The following is a 25,605-nucleotide window of genomic DNA, read 5'->3' on the forward strand; positions in this document are numbered from 1 at the left end:
AAAGCAGCCAGAGAGAGGGGTCAAGAATTGTTAATTAAATAATTTATAAATGGTAAGAGACCTAACGCATAAAATATAGAAAATCTCTGTCTCATTTTACTTTGCCCCTAATTTACTTGACACTCTTTAATTTACTAAATTATCTTTATTCAATTATGTTTAGCTAATTTATGTGTAACTAACATTACTTTATATAATTACTTAAAAATTAAAATGATATTGGAAGAAAATAATAAACTTCTCTTTTGTATTAAAATGGACAAGTAATATAATGGGAATTTTTTTTTGTCATAATGTACCTTTTAACTTGATTTCAACAGACATCTATGGTCTCTAACTTTGGATGTGCATAAGTATACACTTAAACTTATATAAATTTGAACAAATAGACACGTTCGTCTAGCGTGGCATCCTACATAACAATTTTATGTCTTACGTGATGTCCGACATGTATTATGCCACGTAGGCCGCGTCTGCTTTGTTCAATTACCTACTTCTGCACACCCAAAGTTGAAGAATATAAAAGTCAACTAAAGTTAAATTAAACTGTGTACTCAAAATTGAGGGACATAGATATTAGCTGAAGTTAAGTTAAATGGGCATACTTATCCCAATAGCTGTACATGAGTATTATAACAAAATTCCTGCTACGTCATTGAAATATGAATTGGTAGCTGATAGAAAGAAGTTGGCAAGAAAGTATGGTACAGAGCCGCCTCCAACTTGCCAAACAAGCTTTTATATAAATCACCTTCCAGGCAGAGAAAGAGAAAAAAAACAAATAAAAATGTCAGGAGTTAAAGGTGACGATGTAGAAGAAGGTAGTACAACATCGTCATTGATGTATCCAGGAATTGGAAATGAGGAAAATGATCTTCGTTGGGGTTTCATTCGCAAAGTTTACTATATTCTCGCCTCTCAGATCCTCCTAACCACCATCGTCTCTGCTGTCACTGTCCTATACCTTCCCGTTAACAACATCCTTCATGGCAAAACCATCCTTCTCATTCTACTCATTCTACCTCTCTTGTGTAAGTCCATATCCCCATTATCCCAACTTTGGACATTTTGGTACATTCTACATTTTTATTTGGGAAAATACATAAGTAGTCCGAACCTATGTTCGAAATCTCAAAAACACACATATACCATACTAAGGTCCTATTATTCTTGAACTTATTTTATAAATAATTTTTTACCTCTTTTCGGCCTACGTGGCACTATCTTTTGGGTCCAGCGCGTGTTGACAATTTTTTCAAGCTATCTATTTGATAGTGTCATGTATGCCGAAAAGGGTAACAAATTATTTATAAAATAAGTTCGGAGGTAATAGAACCTTAGTATAGTATAAGTGTGTCTTTGAGATTTCGGACATAGATTGGGAGTACTTATCATTTTCCCTTTTTATTTTCTCAAATTTTATGTCAAGTCAAAACCAGATAAACAAATTGAAACTGGGTGAGAAATTAGTTACCCTTTTATATGACTTGATGGTCCATTTTACTAAGTAATTTTGTTTTTGTGCAGTGTTGTTGCCCTTGTATTTCTATAGACAAAAGCATCCGTTGAATTTTGTTTTCCTTGGCCTCTACACTGTAACATTGAGCATCTCTCTTGGTATAGCATGTGCTACTATAGATGGTGAGTATTTTGAAGCTTTTCTAGCTATTTACTTAAATATTTGGATAATTAACTTTGCTAATTGGATTAATTACAGGAAAAATTGTGCTTGAAGCCTTGATCTTAACATCAGCTGTAGTTTTATCTCTTACTGGTTACACATTTTGGGCTTCAAAGAGAGGCCAGGACTTCAGCTTTTTGGGTCCAATACTGTTTGCTAGCCTCATTGTACTTTTCTTGACTGGATTTTTACAGGTTGGTCTCCTAGTATTTTATACTCTTATTGTTTCAATTTATGTGGTACTATTTGGATTTTGAGAGTCAAAACAGTTTAATTTTGATTTTAAAATCTTTAAACAGCCTTTTCATGTCGTATTTGTATGTGATTCTGACTTTGCCCATAATTTAATTTGCAGTTGTTCTTCCCTCTTGGATCTACAGTCTATGCTATTTACTGTGCAATAAGTGCTATTGTTTTCTGTGTGTATATTGTGTATGATACGTACAACCTGATTAAGAGATTCACCTATGATGAATACATCTGGGCTTCTGTCAATCTTTACCTGGACATTCTCAACCTCTTCCTAGACATTCTGCGATTGATCAGGCCGCGAAACACAACTAGCTAGGTCCACATTTCAAACAAATTTGTCAAGGAAAATTGATATTCTATTATTGTAACATTGATCTCTCTACTCACATAGGAGTATTTTGTAAACAAATTTCTATTTTGATATTGTCAAGTGTTATGTACTTAATTTCAAGAATAAAATTTCATTTATGTTACTGTATAATAATTATTAACTGAGAAAATGCATGTGCTGGAAGACTTTGCACCTAATTTTTGGTGACTTGAATATTGTACTCAATTGATTGGTTGCATCATGGGCCACTTGCCTAAGTTATTGTTTTTTGACAAGCTTCAAGATATATGATTTTATATTACTAATTATTAAAGGAATTGCCAATCAGTAGCCAACTCTAAAATTGAGTCCTTATTGCCGCTTTACAAAATCCTCAATCATATGATGGAGTCAATAGACTCCACAGATTAGAACGATTGGAGGAGAATCAGAACACTTTTCAATTAAAATGGAGTTGTATGAGATCAGTTCTTAGCCTGTTTTTATTTATCTTGATAATGGATGAATTGACATGATGTATTCAAAATATGATGTCATGGTGTATGCTATTGGTATATGAAGTTGATGTTAGGTTGGAGGTGTGAAAACAAAGTTTAAAATCTAAAAGGTTCAGACTAAGCAAAACTAGAACGGAATATATATTTGAAATACAAATTGAGTGCATGAAGCAAGTGTGGAAATGAAGTGAGGCTTGACACTCATGCTATCTCTAAAAGTCATGGTGAAATAGCATGTTTAGAAAGGATAGAGTGTTTTTCTGACATGCATGCTATCCCTAAATTTTCGTGAACTTGTTTTTAGCGCTATCAAAAGTTATAAACACTTTGAGCTTGGCTAGATGCAGTTTTTTCTATGTCATGTAAAATATAAGGTAATTTTTTCTTTTACCTTTTTACTACTTGAGCTAAGCAAATAGAAAAATATTTTATCATTTTATCTCTTAAAGAGATCTAGTGATGTTGAGATTTTCTATCTTGATATTGGTAACATTTCAAATTGTTTCAAAATTAAATCTCTTAAAATTGTTCGTGAATATGCCATAAGTGATAGTTAAAAATAAATACAAAAATGAGAAATAAATATTCAAATTGAGGCGTGAATATTTAACTCCCTTCAAGGAGATTCAAGGTCACTACAGTAAAGTCTACATCGATCCAGCAATATGATTCTTGATTTGTCTCATATAGCGTACAACAACCTAACATCATGTGAGTCAAACAACTATATACTAATTGAAGAGTGCAAAACTCCACAAAAAGAACACATTCCTTCGACTTAAAATTACTCACTTTTTATAATAAATAAATTAGAGACATAAAATATTTTTCATTGTCTCAACTCTCTTCCACAACTTCAACCTCACTGCATACTACAATAATTTTTCATACTTTTCATAATTCTCATTCTACAACAAATGAAGAAACATCACTATTTATAAGTGTAAAATTCTTTCATAAATTAGATAGCAAAGTAGTGGAACAATAATATTGTATCGTATACGTACAATAGGGGTTGGTGATGGGTAATTAGTGATTACATGAGATATACTAAATATAAGTAACCACTAAATTTCTTATCAGTTTATATTCACTTACATATACACTTTAATATTTTGTTTTAATATTAAAATGTCATGAACACCAACAATAGTATGTTATGTGCATATTACTTGCATTTCGTGTTTAAGTCATAGCACATGAGTGTATCGTTGTAAATATAAAAACATACACATAATATACAGATATAAAAGTGATATATAATGAGTATATCAATTCATGTGATGTGTTTAGGGAGAAGAAATCAAGAGCACACTTATTCTCGTTACAGTCCGGAACTTGTTAGAGCATATACGATCCAATGGAGATGGCCATAAATTCTTCATTTACATGTTGAGAAAATCACTTGTGTTCCATAAATGTATTTTTCAGGATACCAAAGCACAGCCTCAATCTAAAATTTGAAAGAAAATATTTTCAGGAAAATATAGAGAGTGAACAACTTGCTCTTCCAGTTTGTACAGCTTCAGTGGTAAATGATTTCTGTTTCATTCCTTGCAGTCTAAAAGGACAACAACTTACATGTAATGTACAGGTATAAGGTGGGAATAAAGAGGTTTCTTGAAATTCCCATTTACACTTTTCACTTAGCTACAAAATTTGCCTCATTTATACACTAATAAACAACTTTGCTTAAGGAGAACTTCCTACCTGGTCACATCGATCCACTGCCACAGTTTTTGCTTCAGTACAATGACCTCAGTTGCTCTTTCCAATATGAGCAACCTGGAGTTTGTACCAGACAACCGGCAAAAGCAACCAACATTTCAGCTTCCTTAAAGAAGCAGGTTATATTTTGGCTTACATGTTAACCAATCTTTGCCAATACAAAGTTATATACATTTCATTCCTTGATTTTCCTGGCTATTTTCTTACTATGAATAGGCTTCACAGGGTACAGAAGTATTGCCAGTGACAAAGCAAACGCAAGGCCAACTACTCCACTAAATGGTTGAGCTGGAGACGACCCCGTGAACCATGGAGGGAATTTTGGTAAATAAGTCAAAAAGAAACCAGTCTGTAAAATATGACTAGAAGCCAGTATCCCTGAACGCAGCCCAATTGGAAGGAAGAGGCTTTGGCTTCTTTGTCGAACACCTGCAAGAGCCAGTGACAATAGCCACAAACTGGGCACTGCCCAAGGTGACCTGAAAAGCAATTTTAGAATATGAAACATAATCACTTTGGTGGAAATTCAGTTGCATAGCACAAGAAAAAGGGTAGTAGCATTAGAAAAGCAATCAATCATACAGATACAACTTTTTTGGGGTGGGCCGAGGCCCCCGAGGGTACATCCGAAGATGCAAGATTGACAGGATGCACATGTATGCAAGACAAAAGAGCACTAAGTAGAACTAAACAAATACAGGGAAAAGATTCTCAAGATACCCTTAATTCAATCATTCAATTATTTCGCAAGTTTCAAAAGATCAAAAAATAGGCAGCTTCAAGAAAATAATGAATTTCCCCCTGATGATCGAATCGAAGCTGAAATGAAAAAAAAAAAAAATAGGCAGCTTGAAGGACAAGTAACCTAAAAACTCAGGCTGCATAGATCCATGTCTAAAGACTGAATGCATTGGATCAAGAATGGGGGCGCACCTTTGGAACAAAGCAAATGCGAGTCCAGAAATCATAATTCCACGATAATATCCCAGGTCAGCAGCAATTTCGTCAGGCAACCATGACCTGAAAAGAAGCTCCTCAACAGTGGCAACACTTGTTGCAGTTGCAACTCCTTGAACAAATAAAACAAATATCCGACCATACACCTTTAGCCAGGCTAAAGCTGCTGATGAGGTTGGAGGAGCCATGGGAAAACAGAAATCAACACAGCCAATTAAGGAGTTCACAGAATATATTAGCAAAACAAGGATGGTTCCTCCAAATAAACCTTTCAGAAAACTCTGTACCTGCAAGAAAGGCAGGCAGCATCTGAGTAATGCAATTAAAATAGATTATCCTTCAAAGCTTTAAATATGTTAGAGAAAAATAAATATTCATGGCCAACATCATGAACTGATACTTAAAGAATGTCAGCGTAACTCATATAATGGTCTCATGATTAAAGATAAAAACAGAGAATGAGGTACAACACTAGATTCTCCCTCTTCCAATCCATGTTACCATTGACACAAAAGGGGAAAATAAAGAAAAAGTTCACTTGATGGAAAAATTATTGCTAAAGATATGATTTCTTTACCATATTTGATAAGAACTGTTTGAAATGAGCTGGACTGTGCTCAATGGCATTTTTGTCATGAAGAAACAAAGAAAGCTTAGAAAGAAGAAAACAGCAGAAAGTAAAGAAGGAAAAGATAAGGAAAATAAGGTTTTCGTTCAACATATCTAACATTGCTTAGTACTGCAACAACATATGAAGGCCTATACCTAGGTATTCACACCCAATTACATTGGTTAAAATGAAAATAAGTGCTTAATGTAGGTCACATTGTAATAAATGGAAATTGAAATGGTTAGACTGCAAGAATGTGAACTTAGTCTCCTATCTCTATTTGTAACAAAAACCATGAAAGTATGATTATCTCATTACATTACAGCAAATATCTGTTCCAGATACTTTCCTAGACTGTTGTGTTTCATTGAATTCCAAAAAACAAGAAAACGAGTAATTGGTGTTGGATTTAACAGTGTAAGATAATCTCAACCTCAATCGAGTGATGAGATCCCATTGAAGAGCATGAAGAAGTTAGAGAGAAGAAAGGGAAGAAGTCTTATTCACTTATCTGATGATCCTTCTAAATCATAATTACAGTAGCCAGGTGCTTCCTCAAGAAGTTGTTACTTTGTCAACTTTAAAGCATTAGTTGACTGTTAACAAAGAGAACTTTTACCTTCTGCATTGAAGTCATATCTAGTCCATACTGCTCAAGCGGTTTCTCATAGCCACGTATCCTTTTGCCCCATAGAGTTACTAGTATGAAAATAGACATGTAGAGGCCAATAATACAAATGATCTCAGCAGTCCTGGATGGCTTCTGTGTTGTCCAACTTTGCACAAGTGTGGGCAGAAATGGAACGACCACTGGTGACCATAAAACAAGCACCATACCAACAAATGCAAGAATCCTGGTACAAGTTCCAGAATCGAGCAACATCAGTATGAAGCATGTCAAGCTTAGTGAAATGACAGAGAGCTCAGTCTAAAAACATGTTGACACATAGCTAAATCTGCAGAATGAATGAAGGCCCCCATCAACTCTACTCACGAAAGTGACATGTCAGTGACCTCACACTCTTGGAATGAAACTGAGACCCTGTAATCTCTTATATATATAAAAGAGAATCTTAGACCCGCCTATGTGGCGCCCTCACAAAGCATAATTATTATTTAACCCTTCTTAAAAGTCGTAACTTTTCATAAAAGTCGCAACCTTTCACAAAAGTCACAACTTTTCACAAAAGTCACAACTTTTCACAAAAGTCACAACTCTTCATTTTTCATTCACACCTTTTAAAACCCAAAACTTAATTCCAAGGTACCAAAATAAAAAGAATAAATAAAGAAAATTGATTTCAATTGCAATGCGATATTACTACTCTTGCACCTCTCAGTCCACAACTCATAACGCTGCTGGAATGGTTGAATTTATAACATTTGGTTCTTTAGTAAACAAAACTTCTATTTCTGCCACTATTATTAGTATGTTTTTTTTTCCACTTTAGGGGAGTCTAATCCAAATACATTAATTAAGCTTCTTATGAAGTGTGTTTCATTCCTCAAAGTTTTCTTCCTCCTATTTCATGAAGCTTAATATTTTATTATTATTCATAGTGATTCATGTAACTATTGCAATTTCTCTTTGCTATTTTGGTGACTTTTTTTGAACTCTATTAAAAATCTCAACAAGGATGATTAAAAATTGATCCTGTCTTTTGTCCCTTTCTACAAGCTTCTTCATTTACTTTTTGGGAAAATTACTTGTGGGTTGTGCTATATTTGATAGCACACAACAACAGATATGTGATAACTAAACGGAACCAATGGTGAAGTTTGTTAAAAGAACCAAATAGATGGCTCTCTTTCTTGCCACAGTTAGTGTATTATTTTGATTGTTTTATCTTAGGTATAAATATTTTGTATGCCATGGCACTCTTCCTAGAATATTAGTATAGAGACAGTTAGTCCACTTCTTTTATCACAAGTTGACTAATTTGTCATATTTCTATCTCTTTTCTTTTTGGGAATAATAAGAGATCAAGTTTTCTTGAAATTAACAGATGTCCAAAGTATGCTTATAACAAAAACAATTTTTATCGGCAATAAATATGCACATTAACAAAGAGTTTAGCCTTTACCGACATTAATTAATTGTCATTAGATTAAATGTCGCTATAGACTTTAGGGACATTTATAGAGAGTACTAATTTCCTCTGAAAATACATATTTAGCGGCAATTTAGCTATTAATTACCGTTAAAGATCATTTTTGCTATAGTGATATCTCTTTCTTTTGGCTTCTTTCAATTAAATTTGTGAACTGTAAACTTGGATACAGCCCGACAGACTATCTTTTTGAAAAATATGTTAGCAACATGCGTTTTTCTTCTTGATTGTCAGGAAAGTAAGGTCTTCTTTATTATTATTTGAGGATATATGTGAGTTCAAGAGCTCACAAAATTATACAGTAAGATTTTAATATGTTACGTATCAAATTTTTGGTTTAGAATATCCATTTGTGAATAGTTCCATTCAGATGGCACCTACTGCTTGGTTTATCATTGCATTAATTCTTTGTAACTGCATATTATAACCAGAACAATAACTATGGTTCAATTCCAAATAATTTGGGACCGGTGAATGAAACATAAACAATAGTAATGACTATTCTGAAACAATGAGAAAAAACCTTTATGATATTAACAATTTTAGGGTCATTTTTGACATACACATGATACGACATACTATAATAAAAAAGATATTGATGGAGGTTCATAAGAAAGGAGCCGAAGGTCTTCCATATGAATTTAGTTAGTTATGTTCTTGTATGGACGTGATGTTCAACTTTACTTGGGAGTGTTGTTGTTCGAGGCTTTTTGGTCTCTTCTTTAACATCTGATTTGTTCTTTATATTTCTGACCAACTGTTTCCATGGAGATTTTGTTAGACTTATTTCTTATACTTAAAATCTCTCTATGACTCATAATTTTTGTGCAACAAAAAAGATAACTAAAAAATATAGCACTTATTTCAGAGGAACGCTTTGCCCTTAGATAAAATGTTCTTTACAATGTAGTGTATGTATCAAAAATACAGATATTACCGACTGATCATATGTAAGCTTAATAAAATAGTTCAATCCCGTGTGAAGCACGGATAATTTACCTAGTTTTAAATTATAGGAGCATCTAAAGATGGATAAAAAGCTTGCTTGAAAGAGGGTCCATAGGTTTTTCTAAAAAACGGGGCAGCAAAAAAGAGTTGAAAATGTCTCTCAATAAAGGGCTTTAAATAGCCAATTTAAACACAAAATCTGCATAATTAAAAATTCAAAAATCATAAAATATCTCAACAACTAAAACAACCTGATAAAAATTTAAATTTCATACTAAACCTAGGCAATTTATTATGCTAAAGTATACTGCAGTAACTAAAAGCATTTTTCAACAGGATGTGAAGTATATGGCATCTCAAGATTAACTGCACCATCCCAATTGTGATATTGAAGATCTGTAAATAAATAGCTGCATCTCTGCTTGTTTTAAAAGAATGACAAAGATCACCAGAGAGCTGCTGCTCACTAGGGTGGTCAAACGAATATAAGTGGTTAAGAAACGGAAGTCCAGAAGGTAAACTAATAATTACTTGTTCCGAGATCCCCACATTCCTAAGACTAAGGCGCAATTATGAAGATTTTATTAATATGTGTAGTTAATTCTTTCATCCCGCACCCTAGAACATAGATAAAAGACACAATGCTTCTTTTTATAGTAAAATGATGCAATATCTTACCTCTGGAAGAAAGGACGTTCAGCTATGCGAAGAAATGAGATGAGCCTATCAGTTAGACTAATAGCACCTCGTATACCACCCCAAAGCAATGCAATGTTTGCGACCAATTTAAGAATGCCACCCTTCTGTCCCAATTCCGCCAATATCGACACCAGCCTATTTAAGAAAAAGAGGATAGCAAGTGGATTTTGAGAAAAAATTGAAGTAAAAAAAAAAGAATGTTGTGAAAATTATAACACCTTTCGTGATCCACTGCACCATCTTCTTTCATAGGCACCACAGGAGCAGCTACAGACATGGCTTTCTCAGCAAGGCTTGTGACTATATTGTTGTTAGTTTTATCAATTGTTTCCTCATCAACCTTGCCCACTTCTTTGCTTTGATTTTTCTCATCCTTAAAGGTTTTGGAAGAACCATCAAAAGTTTCAGCATCCTTCAAGAAAATACGTATGATCTATTAGAGAACGTATAGGACAAAAAATGGCACAGATGAATTAAGAAATGGGCAGTATAAAATATTAGCTCTTTCCTTTACCTTTTCAGCATGACAATACTCCTTATTTTCTTCAAAAACAAAAAAAAACATCTGGTCTCTTTAGGCCATTAAAAATATGGAAGTAAGTTCTTAAATGTCAAAAATATGATAGCTATGTCCCAGTTCATGAGTTCACTCCACTATATAGAGGCTAACGTTAATACCCTCCCACTTCTTTCACAGGGTAAAGAATGTGAAACATGTGTCAAAGAAAGATATTCAATTGAGAGCTCTGGTCAATCTCTACAGAAAAATGGTGGAAAAGTAGTTTTTCGATTTTGAAAAACGCATGAAAGATTCAAACATGCCAAGAACTAGCCTAGATGGACTATGTAAGGCAGGTGATAACTCATAATGTTGAATAATTAGTAAGGTTGTCAGTTATTGCAACCCTCTCTAAGTAATACTCAACCAGACAACTTTTATGTTGATTTTACCTGTTGATGGACAAGAAGTACCGATGCTCCGAGGGCTGCCGTAACAGCTCCAACCATAATAGAATTTCCGTCTGAAATTTCTGAATCAGCTGCTCCCTCAACTTGGCAAGTTGGACTCTGCAATCCACACACTTGTCCATTAGGATGCATTTCATCAATCCTCTTGCTGGCTGTTGGGATAGAATCTACTTTCTCTAGTTCACTTATTTCATCAAGGATCAACTCTTTGCTTTGGCCATTTACTTCTTCTGCATATACATCAAAAAACTTTCTCAAAGCAGCCAAGCTGCAGCCTACAATAACTCCAACAGGCAATGCCCTTCTCAAATAACTAGTTCCCTGAACTGCTGATGAAATAGCATGTACAACATGCTCTGCATGAAGTGTACCCACTTTCCCTGAAATACGGTCCTTACTCTTGATAAATGAAACAAGCTCCTCTTCATGCCCTACAGCCTGACAGATAGCATTTGCAACATGTTCCAGTTCATTGGAGAGTTTGGGCTGCATTTCCTCCAGGTCTTCAGCGCTTACTTTCCGTCCAACTTCGACCTTTAAAGCGTCCACTATAATATTTCTTAAAAATAAAGCAGATCCATGTGCAGTGTCATCATCAACTTCAACATTCTCAGTAGAGTTGTTTGAAGTCACACATTCTTCATCGGGATTCTGGTTTTCATGGTCAAATATTACATAAGATGGTTCAATAACATTATCCATATTATTATTTTTTGTAGGTGAATCATGCTGCATCTCCGCATGACTTTTTTCATCAGCTGCAACACCATCAGATATGCCACTATTACTCCCAGTCTGCTCCAAAAATTTCCATTGTCCTTCTTCTGGGAAGTAGTCGAGAAACAAAGCTGTTGTGGTATCTAAATCTAATGGTTTGGTTATCACAGCCTTTGAACTTAAATAGCTTCGAAGATATTCTTTGTAAATCGGATCTCCAGAGAAATTGGTATTCATGTAGACAGGAACAGTTTTTTGAATGTAATTCAAAGACTTAAGTGAATCCCCTTGAGGAAGCTCTCCATTGACAACATTTTTTCTATTCAAATCACCTTCTGTGTGATTTTCTCCGTCACTTTCTTGAAAATCGACGGTATTACTTTCAACTTTACCAAATAAATCTGTTTCATATTTTGCTTGGGAATCTGAACATACTTTGCTCTCACTCTTCTCAACATCATCTAAATCGCGGTTATCAACCATACGGCTAGTATTTTGATCAAGAACCTTGTCTCTGTCATTAAGTCCATCCTCATTGTCCCCATCCTTGGTTCCACTTTTCTCAAGTCCATCTTTATCGTCTCCGTTCTTGATATCACTTTCTCTGTTTCTTACCCCATCCAACTGATTAATCATATCTTCAAGTACATGAAATACACTGTTAACTGCTAACTGAGTTGAATCATCAATTCCAGTCAGGGCATCCAGTGCTTGAGAAACATCAAAGCTTGGGGCATTGGGAATTATTTGATTTGAATTGGTCTGCGTACTTCTTTCTTCTCTTTTGACATTATCAGAACCTTCATTTTCCATTACGTTGGTCTCAGAAGGCGATGCCGCAAGTGATGTTTTATCATCTGTCTGGGGGGAAGATGTTGACTTGTTCTGATCACTACAAATATCAGCATTTTTTTCTTCCTTTTGTTGGGTAGAGATCGCTTCTATCAAGTCCGTCTGATATTTCCCATCATCATGCTGCACTTTGGATTGCTCAGCAATCACTTTCTCAGTCCCACCATCCACTTCATTCCCACTTGAACTCTCAACCTTAGCTCCAGCTTTTGACTCAATTTCCATGTAATCAGAAGTTAGGGCAGTTCTTTCTTCAGAAAGACCTGCACTTTGATTGTTATCTAAAGCAGGAACTTCACTTCCATGGCTACTCATTGCTTGAGACTGACTTGTATCTACAGATTTTTGCACATTATCCACTGCCTCAGGTTCTGAAACAAGCTCTTGAGAGTGCTTGTCTATGCTAGAGTCATTCTTATCAAATTCATCTGAAAAATCACTATCCCTCGTCTTCACATTTGATAAGTTAGAAGTTTCACTTCCACCATCTGTATTTGACAGTCCTCCATCCTTTTCTATCGTTGACATTGAGCTTGATGTCACGTTTGGAATATGTCCAACACTTAGTAGTCCATCAAATTTGAGATTTGAACCTTGATTGTGCAAAATTCCAGAGACAGCAGTTGTAAGCTTTCCACGAACATCATCAGGAACAGCATCTTGCAAAGCTTTCATTATTGTCTCCCCTTGACCAACAGCCGTCAGGACCTGCCACAGTTTAGTTTAGGTCAGGTCTTGAAGATATGTATTACCAAAGTTATCTAGTCTCTCCAATGAGTAGAGTCGACTTAGTTTGCCTCCAAAATAAAAACAAATTGTTTCAACAAATTACTCCAAGTCATAAGGTAACAGATAACAAGTACCTTCTTCTTCTGTTCTTCTGTTAGTATGTCAGGCATTGTCACATCAAGCATATTCATGACCACTTCTGCAGTCTGTAGCACTTGGCCTCTTTCACCATCAACAGGACTTCCAGCCTCCTCTTCTCTTGGTTCTGCATCATCAGCACTACCATTTTGTAAGGTGATATAGGGTTCTTGTAGCTGTCCAGTGCTTCTGAGATCTTTACAATCTCTTCCAAATCTTGAATAAATCGTTTCTTCAATATCTCCTCCTTCGAGTATTTTCAGTGACGGATCTAGGGAGCAACTATCTAAAGCATCTGAGTTCGGAAGATTCAAGAGCTTGTTTGATCTAAAACTTCTATTAGATGGTCGGCCCACAAGCGTAAGATCCTTGGACAGATTAATGGTTACATCAACATCTTCCAGAAGAGGATGACGACCCTTCAAAAGTCCAACCTCCACAGCTGTGAGCCACTGCAGTCAAGAATTTTGGGAATCAAATAAATAGGGAGTATGGAGGAGCAAAACTGAACCATGACGGATGACAGTTATGATCGTCACCTCAATTGTTAGATGCTGGCACCAAGATAGAGATGATATGCCATTTGTTGTTTCATTATGTGGAAGGTAAGAGCACAAGAGTAGGCTTGTGTATGGGTTTTCTGCTATTGAACTGCGTGGAACAGAGAACAAGGGGGCTGACCCTTCATCACTCTGAAATATCAAAGAAAGCACAAATTTCATGATTGGTCCCAATTTATAATGAATTTGCAGGACAATGCATATAGAATAAACCATGTTGAATCTTGAATATAAGTTCTGGACACAGATATTTAACTGTTCTCTTTCTGATTGCAGCTGTTAGCAAATTTCAAGCCTGCAGGTGGTCTCTTGAAAAAGTGAAGCAACACTATCTTTTTTTTATTGACACCAGATAATGAAATGTTTTAAATTATCCAGAAAAGACCACTAGAGATTACAGCCTTCGAGAATTATTTTATCAGGGCAGTGCCCATCTCCCATCATATTCTTCCCTTTCCCTTTATATCCAGGAGGTAAAAGATTATTTAAGCATGCCATGCTTCATAGCTTTATTAACTATACAGAACAGAATCAGAAGAATATAGGGGTAACAAATCCCTGTGGTAAGTCATATGTTATGTCCTATATTCTTGACAGATGTCCGATTATATTATTGTTAACAGCATCCAACATCTCTTGCACTAACTCTCAGGCCACCTGGATGACATTCAAAACAAAAGAAAAATGACCAAAATCATCACTTAAGTTATGGGTTGGTTAAATTTGTCCATCTAAACATTATTCTGAACATAAAAATTCTTCTTAGTTCGCAAACCAGGGAAACTTTTAATCCATTCAAGCTAATTCCGTTCAGTATTAACAGGATAAACCTGACCCTTTCCCCACCCATCACCTTTTTTCTCTTCCTTTTTTTTAAATTTTTTTCCCAATAAAACTCCTCTCCATCTACTGTGTATCTACCAAAAATTTTAACGTGCTCTTTGTTCAATCCTAAGGGATTTAACAACAACATGCCCAGAATAGTCCCATTTCTTTTGTTATTGGGGTTTCTAGTATTATTTGGAAAACTCACAGATGGTTTACCTTAGAAATTTGCACTTGCACTGTTAGTGTCTATCACGGTTCTGCTCTCCACGGGATTACCTTCTTACTCTTACTTAAACTCATTGATTGTTCTTTCACATTCTGCGACTCAAATTATTCCCTATGACCTTCAAAGTTGCAACTAGTGTGTATCTTTAGTAACTAGGGAGCCAGAGGTGCTTTGACATTGATCAAATCAAATAAAAGAGTTAAAAGAGTGTAAAACACACTTAAACTATCCCAATGTTTTGAGTTTCATACATGAACTATTCAAAGTGTGAGTTTCCTACCTGAACTATCATTGAATACTTAGCAAAACACGCCTAGACTAATTTTTGGTGATGTGTGTACACTCTCTTTTGTTTAAAAGTTCTGTTATGTGGCACTCCACAAGGAAAAATACTTCCACCATGGAAAATCTAAACACATTCATATTAGGTTAAAACTTAAGATTAAAGGTTAAAACTATCACCATATAAATTAATTTATTCCAACCGTGTCATCCACCATCTTCTTCTCCACCGTCTTAGGCGTGGTCTCGTCCCTGCCATGGCATCGATATCTCCAACTTGAAAGGGGATAATTTAGGGTTTTAAAGAAGTCGATTAAAAATATATTAAAAAAATTGATGTTTCCGCAAATAAAGTCTTTATATATTCCAAGTGAACGAAGATTTTATGAACAAATGCGCCTAGAAGCATTTCTAGACAAACATTTGTTCTAGTCAATTTCTAGGTGTGTTTTGCTAACCATTGGGTGGTAATTCAAGCAAGAAACTCACACTCTCAATAGTTTAGGTATGAAACTCAACAAAGTGGGATAGTTTAGGTGTGTTTTTGACCCTGAACTAAAAATAAGAAGAACAAAGGAGGTGCTTTAAATATGAATAGCTTCTGGTCTTCGGAATCCAATCTTTTGTTCACATGTGATAAAATTCCTCAACGGCATCAGGTATATCATCTCCTAAGCTAATTGAGCTGAAAGAAGAAGATTCTATTGTTCTTAACCTTGTATCTCTCCCCAAAGTACAGCAATTAGTTTTTAAGGATCATTTAAATTACAGGCTCAGGACAAGAAATAGATTGGAATGAATAATTAGGCATAGCAGAATTTGGAATTTTTTTCCTGCTTATTATTTTTTAAGATGTGCACTGAATCTGCAGAAGTGCGCTTAGTTAATGACAAAAATTTTGATGGTGCTGCAGAGAGCAGATCTTGATAAGAATGAACATAGTGGTGATCTTTGACAACAACTAAGAAGCAAGAGGTGGCAAAGAAGGGAAGGGGGAGGGGTAGTCTGTTAAAACTTGATGGAATTAGTTTGGATGGACAAATTGAGTCCCTATTTTACAAAGTTAAAAGGAATTTTTTTAATGTTCAATGCAATATTAGAGGGACAAATTTAAACTCACCATTTACTGAATGGTCAAAATGTTACCTGTATAAAAAGAAGAGGAATCTTTACTTTGCCAACCACATCCCTTGTACTGGATTTTGCATAGAAATTCTCAATAGCATTAAAACCATAAGACACCATTGATATTGCTTTCTCAAAGTCCCTAACAGATGTTGCCAAAAGAGCATTTTCAACATCAAAGCCTTTTCCACGACCTTGAAATAGTTCCTGCACACATCTTAGAGATGTCAATCCTTCACTGACATAGGGCAACAACATTCAGAGCACTGCCTTATACAACAAAGTGAACATTGAAAAGCCATTAAGCATGCGTCAAACAAAAACTCCAGATGTCAATCCTTCACTGACAGCTTTATGTAAGGACAGAGTTCTTTACCATGTTAGATCTCAATATATCTACTAAGCCCCGTGTGAGTTTTTGGTCTAAAGCAATGTGATAAGGTGTGGTTCTTGTTGCTTCCTCTAGGTCAAAAGGATTGTTTATGCAAGTAGCAGCTGTAAGAGGTGTTTTTTCTCCAACCTCAGCCAGATACTTTGTCAACATGTTAGCGCCATAACCCCAGGCCACACTCATTACTGTTGACCACGGCCTCTTCTTGTTGATAAATTGGACAACTGTGGAGATATCATCGCTGTCAGCAGCTGTAAATAACCTACATAAATAAAGTAGTCATCTGTTCTTCCATTAGCTTATTACATGAGACATGCTAAACGGCCACAACTGGAAGCAACAATTTTTATACTATTCAGAAGCCAAACCACAATTTCCATCTAAACCAGTGATTTGTTCCATAAACTAAAAAAAATCTCATTTCTGAACTAATAAGGTTTGCACACAAAAGTAAGGAAATGCTGTGAAGAATGCTAAGTAAAACCTACAATACTCCTTTAGCAATCCTTAAAGATAAACTGTGTGTGATATCACCTAGTTAGTTTGAATGCCAGAATGCTTAACAGGATGCTGCAGCTACCAGATTGAAGCACTAAAACTAATAGTAACGACTAGCTGGGGAAAAAAACAAAACTTAAATTCTTATATCTGCACCAAATCCAATACTAATTTCTTATGATTATCACGAACAAACAGTAGTAGTTTTGCATTCAGTTCATAACAGGATATATGTACTATTCTGCATTTGAACGAAGCAAATGTAGAATAATACAAGTACAACACATGATTACTAGTAGAATGAGATTGCATTTCTCACCTGGCAGTTGTCAATGGTGAACCAGCACAACCTCTAGGATTCATGACAACAGGAAAACACCCTCTCCTCAGACTCTCAACAACAAATTCTCTAATATTCGTATCCATACTTCCCTCAGTAGTTCCCGGAACAATCACCAAAGTCGAATCCAATCCATATTCCTCTTCCAAGTTCAAATTCGCCGGCCAATCCAGCGACACTACTCCTCCATCCTTCGTACTCAAACACACTCTCTGATACACCAACTTCTCATCACAACGCTCATAATCCCTCACCTGAATTTTCCCACTATCTAGCCTCAGGAAATGCCTATCTTCCTTCACAAGCCTCTCATTCACATCCTCCATAAGCTCACTATCCTGAAACGATATCGACGGACAGCGTAATACAACAAATCGATTAAACGGCGTCGGACTAGTGAATAAGATCCATTCTCCGAGTTCTGAAACAGAAGTTTCCAGAAGTTTTACTGACGTTTGCGATTGAGATAGGTAGAAAGCAAAACCAGATACAAAACCTAGTGCTGGAGCAATTAAATCGAGTGAATTTACAGAAGGAAATTGCGAAACTATGTTCTGAAATAGATTATCTAATGACATATGATTTAAATTCATAATCGCGAGAACTATATGACGACGATGATGATGATGATTCCATTTCAATCTCCGATGCTTCCATCGGCGATGAAGTGTTCTTCTCTGAAACGTTGAAGGAAACTGAAAATAAGTGCTACTACATGAAAAACTCATGGAATTGCGAAATTTCAAATGAGATTGATGTTGAAGGGGAATAGTGAATGGAGAAGTAATAGAAAGGGTAGAAGCTCGAGAAGCAGCAAGCGAAGAGAAGGAGAAATCCAACTGTGGAGAATAACAGTATGGGGGACTGAAAAAGAGCGCTCGTGGGCCAAGATGTGGGAGTTCAGTTACGGTTGATAATGGAGCTTGTGGGTCCCATTTCTCCAAAGAGCGCGCTAAAGGGTCCTTACGTGGCGTAACAACATGCGGTTACTTGTTGTGTGCGCCTTCAAACAACACCACTCAGCTTTTCATTTTCTGCCAAAAAAAAACATTTGTTATTTTTTCTGTAAAATAAACGGTAATGGGCTAAATAGTCTTCAATTATTCGAAATAAAACACATATATTTTTTATTTATTTTTGGTCTCAAAACTATTCCCCCATTTTTATTAAATAAGTATAAATGCTAAGATAAAAAGAATGATGGATGAGAAATAATAGGTGTAGTGTTTTTCTTTTCAATTTTCACTTACTCTTTGTTACAAGAAGAGGGGTGTATATAGTTGTATATACTTGGGCATCAAGTGTGATACATGGAAATCTTCTTGTCAAGTATATATTTTGGGCACCAAGTATATTATATGATTAACTAGCATACATCACTTAATATATTGTGTGTATAATTAACTTACAACACGTGACCTATTAATATGGACATCCATTTTACTAACAGTACTCCCCTTGGATGATGTCCATATAAAAGAAACAAATAGTGAAAGAAAAAATGTAGTAATACACATTATTTATTGCCACATTAAAAACCTTACCGGGAAAACTCAGTAGGATAAATCATTGTTTAAGGAAAAAAGAGTCAACATGTATTTACTCCCCCTAATGAAAACATCACTTAATATCTCGAAGATGACAAATTCCGATCTTGTTTCTCAGCTTCTCAAAGGTTGAAGTTGGTAATGCCTTGGTGAACATATCTGCTAAATTATCACTGGAACGAATTTGTTGAACATCTATTTCACCTTTCGTTTGAAGATCGTGAGTGAAAAGAATTTTGGTGAAATATGTTTCGTTCTGTCTCTTTTGATGTATCAGCCTTAGTAGAAGTGGGTAGCGGCACTGAATGGACGGTTTATCCGCCCTTAAGTGGTATTACCAGTCATTCTGGAGGAGGAGTTGATTTAGCAATTTCTAGTCTTCATCTATCTGGTGTTTCATCCATTTTAGGTTATATTAATTTTATAACAACTATCTTCAACATGCGTGGACCTGGAATGACTATGCATAGATCACCTCTATTTGTGTGGTTCGTTCTAGTGACAACATTCTCGCTTTTATTATCACTTCCGATACTGGCAAGGGCAAGTACCATGTTATTAACCGATCAAAACTTTAATACAACCTTTTCTGATTCCGCTGAAGGGGGAGACCCCATATTATATCAACATCTCTTTTGGTTGACCTATACATGCAACATTGTCTTCATATAATGTCGTTTGAATCTCTCTCTTCGAAGTAATACCACATATTTCCTGGATGTGCTGAGTAATTGATCCCAACCAAACACATTCTCGACTAGTTTCATGTATGGCTATTATTTCTGCATGATTTGAAGAAGTAGCAATGATAGTTTGTTTTGTTGAACGGCATGATATAGTTGTACCTCCATATGTAAATAAATAATGAGATCGACCTTAATATGGGTGAGACAACTATAAAGCATCTTCATAACCAATTAATTATGAATCAAACCCTTTTGAATAAAATAATCTCATGTCTATGATTCCTCGAAGATATCTGAGTATATGTTTAATACCATTCCAGTGTCTGTGTGTTGGGGAAGAACTAAATCTTGGTAATAATTTTATAGGAAAATGATATATCTGGTCGAGAATTATTAGCAAGGTACATCAATGCACCAATTGCAATAAGATATGGAGTGTCGGCACCAACAAGCTCTTCATCATTTTCATGAGGTCGAAATAGATCTTTATTAATATCAAGTGATCTTACAATCATTGGGGTATCTAATGGATGTGCTTTATCCACGAAAAAAAAATTGGTATATGTTGATTGATGAATAAATATTCCATTCGTAAAATGCTCAATTTGTAGACCAAGACAAAATTTTGTCTTTTCAAGATCTTCATTTCAAATTCCTTTTTGAGACATTCTACTGCCTTTAAAATCTCTTCACGAGTTTCAATGATATTCATGTCATTAACATATATAGCTATTATAATAAATTCTTATTCAGTCCTTTTAATAAACACACAAGGACAAATTGGGTCATTATTGTACTCTTCCTGTAATAGATATTCACTAAGGTGATTATACCACATGCCTCCTGATTATTTCAATCCGTATAAAGATGTTTGAAGTCTTATTGAACAAGTTTCCCAGAAATCTTTATACATTTCAGACATTTTAAATCCTTTAGGATTTTCATAAAAATATTGTTGTCTAGTGAACCATATAAATAGGTTGTAACGACATTCATTATATGCATGAATTGTCACGTTTATAAGATACCTTAAAGTGATTGCATCCACCACATGAGAATATGTTTATGTATGATCAATGTTGGATCTTTGTGAAATTTCTTGTGCCACAAGTCGTGCTTTATATCTTACGATTTCATTTTTCTCATTTTGTTTTTGCACAAATATTCATTTGTACCCCACTAGATTTATACCTTCAGGTGTTTGAACTATCAGTGCGAACACTTCGCATTTTTCAAACGAAGCAATTTAACTTGAATTGGATCTTTCCATTTTGGCCAATCATTCTTCTGTCTACATTCCTTGACAGATTTTGGTTCATAATCCTCATCTTGTTGCTTTATTTCAATAGCAACATTATAAGAAAAAATATTGTCGACAATTATATTATTTTGGTTTCATAATTTTTCCAATGAGACATAATTTATAATTGAGATCTCTTCATTATTTTCATGTCTGAATCTCTTCCAAGGTTTCATCAATTATTATGTCTCCTTGCTCTTCTTGAGCAGATTCCTTCATAATATGACCATTTTGATCATTTTCTTTTACGAGGATTTTTATCTTCAGAACCAATCGGTCTACCACGTTTTTAACGTGCTTTAGACTCATTTGCATTAATTCATTGTTCTACCGGGACATCAACTCGAATTGAAGCATTCACAACTGGAATATGAGATTTAGTAACTCTTGATGGGTCAGTAAATGCATCTGGCAGTTGATTTACAATATTTTGTAAATGAATTATCTTTTGAACTTTCGATTCACATTTATTCGCACAAGGATATAAATGAGATAGTGATAACGCATTCCAACCTATCTCCTTTTTCAGCTGCTTATTTTCTCCCCCTAATGTTGGGTATGCTGATTCATCAAAATGACAATAAGCAAATCTTTGTGTCGTAAATAAATCTCCAGTCATTGATTTAAAATATTTTATAATAGAAGAAGATTCATATCCAACATATATCTCCAACCTTCTTTGGGGACCCATATTTGTAAGTTGTGGTGGAGCAATTGGAACATATACCACACTTTCAAATATTTTAAGATGGAAAATGTTCGGCTCCTGCTAAAAGCCAACTGTAATAGGGAGACTTTATGATAACTTGTGGGTCTAATCCGCACAAGACTTGATGCATGCAAAATAGCATGACCTCACATAATGAAATGAAAAGTTTTGTTCTCATAAGTATTGGTCTAGTAATTAATTTGAGGCATTTAATCAATTATTCCGCTAGACCATTTTGAGTATGAACATAAGCAATCAAATGCTCAATTGTTATCCCAGTTGATATACAATAATCATTAAAAGCTTGAGATGTAAATTCACCAGTATTATCGAGACGAATTGTCTGAATTGCATAATCTGAAAATTGTACTCTTAACTTTATTATTTGAACAATTCATCTCGCAAACGCCACATTGCGAGTTGATAATAAACACATATGTGACCATCTTGTAGATGCATATATTATTATATAATATATAAATGAACCATATGATGGGTGAATGAGCCCACATATATCACCATGTATACGTTCCAAAAATACTGGAAATTCAATTCTCACTTTGAATACTGATGGTCTAGTAATCAACTTGCCTTGAGAACATGCAACACAATAGAACTCTCTAAATTGAAGTATCTTTTGGTTCTTCGAAGAGTGTCCATGTGAACTCTTAATTATTTTGCGCATCATATTAGAACTGAAATGGCCCAACGATCATGCCAAATAATAAAATTATCTGAGTTAGTAAATTCTTGATTTACTATGGCATGTATTTCAACCATGCTAATAGTTGTGTAGTATAAGACGGATGAAAGAGCGGGTAACTTTTCAAGTATAAGCCTTTTACCCATTTTTACTGTAGTAATATGAAGATATTCATTATTTTCATCATTGTAGTCTCAATATGATAGTCATTTGTCTTTGAAACTTACTCCCTCCGTCCCATTTTATGTGGCAACATTTGACTGGGCACGGAGTTTAAGAAATAAATGAAGACTTTGAAATGTTTACCAAATTGCCCTTTAAAAAGTAGACTTACTTTTCTCTCTCCTCACAAATGTATTGGAGTATTATTTTAAGATTAAGTGGGACCAACAAGGGTAAAAGAGGAATTGTACCTTTAAATACTTACCATATTAGGAAATAGTGCCACATAAAATGGGATGGAGGGAGTAATAAATTTCTCTGAGACTTACTACAATATAAGGCTTCACCAATTATCAATTTTGTTCCTCCGGTAAGTATTAAGTTAGCCTTTCTGGAGTCTTCATTTAGTTTTGTACTACCGAATATTGTATTAACATTAAAGAAGAGAAATATTTCTTATATATTAAAATAGTGTGGTGTGTCACTATCTATAATTTATTTTGGATTCAATTGATGACTCGAAAATTTTCATATTCTTCATAAAAATAAAAACTATATTATAAGAATATGAGAAACTAGAAATATAAGAAATTTTAAGAGGCTACACTAAAAATGTAGAAATTAGCAAGACACGGTGCTTTAGGAAAGAAGAACTGTTTAACTTTCAAATGAGTAATATTTGGGAGGTCTTCAAAGTCATCATCTATATAAGTATTTGCCTCAATATCATCATATTTATTTGGGGGAGTTGCTTTATTATCATCATCCCGAAAGGTCAAGTGTGCCTCCACATTATTATCTCTTCTTTTGAGAGAGACTTGATAAAGTTTTACAAAATGATCGGGTGTATGACATTCACGTGCTCAATGACCTTTTATACCACATCGGTGACAAATATTGGCCTACCTCGAGAAGGATTATTTTGAGAAACTTTATTATTTTCATGTTTATTTCTACTATAATGACGATAATTATTGCGTCCTTTACCATGTCTTCACCCATGACCACCACTACGGTCACGACGATTATTATTATGTGCTGCTACAACATTTGCTTCAGGAAATGGAGCAAACCCAGTTGGACGGGTTTCATGATTTCTCATTAATAAAGTATTATTTTTCTCAACCACAAGTAGGCATGTAATTAATTCACAATATTTCTTAAACCCCTTTTCACGATATTGTTGTTGTAACAACACATTTGAAGCGTGAAACGTAAAAAAAATATTCTCAAGTAAGTTATCATCAGTGATAGTATCTCCACATAATTTTAATATGAAACTTACTTTATGAATAACGGAATTATACTCAGTTACAATTTTAAGATCTTGAAATAGAAGGTGTATTCACTCATATCGAGCTTTCGGTAATTCTCTAGGCTTTAGGTGGTCATATCGATCCTTTAAATTAATCCATAATTCTAGCGGATCTTTCACAGTTAAATATTTAGTTTTAATCCTTCATGGAGATGATGGCGAGGAAACATAATGGCCTTCGCTTTATCTTGACTTGATGTTTTATTTCCTTTATTTAATAGTATCTCTAAGACCTTTAGCGTCAATGTGGATTTCAGCATCAAGAACTCATGACAAGTAATTATTTCCGGTAATATCAAGTCCCACAAATTCAAGTTTTGATAAATTTGACATGATGAAAACTAAAGAAAAAAATGAATCAAAAATAACAAAGATAACTAGTACTAAATTTCTTAAGCAAATAAATTTAAGTAGATCCTTAAGATATACTCATATAAAACAAGTTGGTTATTAATTAATGTAACCATAAAAACAATGACAATACATGATACTAAAGTTTTGATTAAACGATAATCCTATTACAAAGGTACATAAAATTAGTCATATAAATAAAAAGTTAAGTAGTATCATAAGATGTTCAAGAAATATACTATAATGACATTATTATATTATTATTATTATTATTATTATCGTCTTCTCCTCCTTCTGATGCTCAGTCAGTCAAGTATATGTTTGATAAAGATTTTAAACATGATGCGTCTAAAAGGCGACCCTCTCGAGTTTCCGGCTGTTTCCGTCATTGAAGTAGCCTCATCATCATCATCATCATCATCATCATCATCATCATTAAAGTGTCAAAAGTATCCCTGAACTATAGGAAAAGGTTTTAAAATACCATTCATCCACCTTTTGGTCTAAAAATACCCTATATATATATGACAAACACCCTCTATCAATCAATCTCTAAGCTCAAATGAATGAGATAAATTTGATAGGATAAGAACCACTAGCACCCGTCCACTCAAATCTTGGGACACCCAATATCGTTATGGTCACAGTCTTAACATAACAATCAAGAATAACATGATGGGGAGAAAGTCAATTCATACCTAAGATAATATCAAAGTCTATCATCCCCAGAATGATCAATTCTACCCAAGTATCATACCCGGCGAAAGAAACAAAACAAAATTGATACACTTGATCCACTACTAAGAATTCACCCACTGGTGTAGAAACATGAATAAGCACAAGCATGCAATGATGCATAATATCAAATCCAGCAACAAAATAAGTAGACACATACAAGAAAGTAGACCCTGGATCAAACCATACAAATGCAGGTCGGTGGCAAACTAACACGATACATGTAATAACAACATCAGAACACTCTGCCTTAGGCCTCATTGGAAAAGCATAATATTGGCCCTCTCGGCCACCTGCAATCTGAGTAGAACCCCGACCTCCATTATATGGAGCTATAGCACCCCCACCAGAAGTCATGCCGCCTCTACCAAACTAACCTATGTCTCGACCATTGGCCAGAGGCGCTGAATCTCTAGCTAGAATAGTTGAATAAGAATGTTAGGATCCTGAGTCAGTATGCAAAGGACACTATCGAATCAAATGACATGAATCCCCACAACTATAACAAAACTTGGTACAAATAACGGCTACTGCAAACCAAAGAAGCTAACATGGCCACCTCGTATAGAACCATAGGATCCTCGAAATATCTGCCCAGTCTCAGTTGTTGACATAGACGCGTGAATAG

General features: G+C 34.9%; 2 protein-coding genes across 3 annotated transcripts; one reads left to right on the forward strand and one right to left on the reverse strand.

Annotated features, from left to right (window-relative positions):
• The first annotated feature begins 662 nt into the window (after positions 1 to 662).
• LOC125835502 (BI1-like protein) lies at positions 663 to 2,249 on the forward strand. Its single transcript, XM_049514635.1, has 4 exons — positions 663 to 1,031; positions 1,528 to 1,641; positions 1,718 to 1,875; positions 2,037 to 2,249. Exons 1-4 carry the CDS (start codon positions 788 to 790, stop codon positions 2,247 to 2,249), a joined length of 729 nt encoding a protein of 242 aa, XP_049370592.1. The 5' UTR covers positions 663 to 787.
• Positions 2,250 to 4,275: 2,026 nt separating this feature from the next.
• On the reverse strand, positions 4,276 to 18,221 carry LOC125835403 (uncharacterized). Of its 2 annotated transcripts, none has more exons than XM_049514522.1 (11): positions 17,449 to 18,221; positions 16,617 to 16,893; positions 16,262 to 16,447; positions 13,759 to 13,911; positions 13,216 to 13,671; positions 10,766 to 13,060; positions 10,033 to 10,226; positions 9,794 to 9,949; positions 6,676 to 6,910; positions 5,423 to 5,733; positions 4,276 to 4,968 (listed from the first exon to the last, which is right to left on the reverse strand). In XM_049514522.1, the coding sequence occupies exons 1-11, from the start codon at positions 18,195 to 18,197 to the stop codon at positions 4,665 to 4,667; spliced, it is 5,316 nt and encodes a 1,771-aa protein (XP_049370479.1). In that variant the 5' UTR covers positions 18,198 to 18,221; the 3' UTR covers positions 4,276 to 4,664. The 2 variants fall into 2 exon arrangements, with proteins under 2 accessions (XP_049370479.1, XP_049370480.1); XM_049514523.1 differs by having other exon boundaries at positions 16,617 to 16,914; positions 17,449 to 17,665.
• Between the last annotated feature and the right edge of the window lie 7,384 nt (positions 18,222 to 25,605).

This window comes from Solanum verrucosum, unplaced genomic scaffold, assembly GCF_900185275.1.
Source record: "Solanum verrucosum unplaced genomic scaffold, falcon-dt-bn FXZP01000040.1, whole genome shotgun sequence".
Classification (NCBI taxonomy): Eukaryota; Viridiplantae; Streptophyta; class Magnoliopsida; order Solanales; family Solanaceae; genus Solanum; species Solanum verrucosum.

Excerpts from the sequence above, each read along its gene's own strand:
- LOC125835502 (XM_049514635.1), top strand. The coding sequence starts at position 788 with ATGTCAGGAGTTAAAGGTGACGATGTAGAAGAAGGTAGTACAACATCG. Across the intron at positions 1,032-1,527 it reads ACTCATTCTACCTCTCTTGT|TGTTGTTGCCCTTGTATTTC; the intron begins GTAAGTCCATAT and ends GTTTTTGTGCAG. Across the intron at positions 1,876-2,036 it reads TCTTGACTGGATTTTTACAG|TTGTTCTTCCCTCTTGGATC; the intron begins GTTGGTCTCCTA and ends TTTAATTTGCAG.
- LOC125835403 (XM_049514522.1), bottom strand. The coding sequence starts at position 18,197 with ATGAGTTTTTCATGTAGTAGCACTTATTTTCAGTTTCCTTCAACGTTT. Across the intron at positions 6,911-9,793 it reads GAACGTCCTTTCTTCCAGAG|GATTCTTGCATTTGTTGGTA; the intron begins GTAAGATATTGC and ends AACTTGTACCAG. Across the intron at positions 5,734-6,675 it reads ATATGACTTCAATGCAGAAG|GTACAGAGTTTTCTGAAAGG; the intron begins GTAAAAGTTCTC and ends CCTTTCTTGCAG.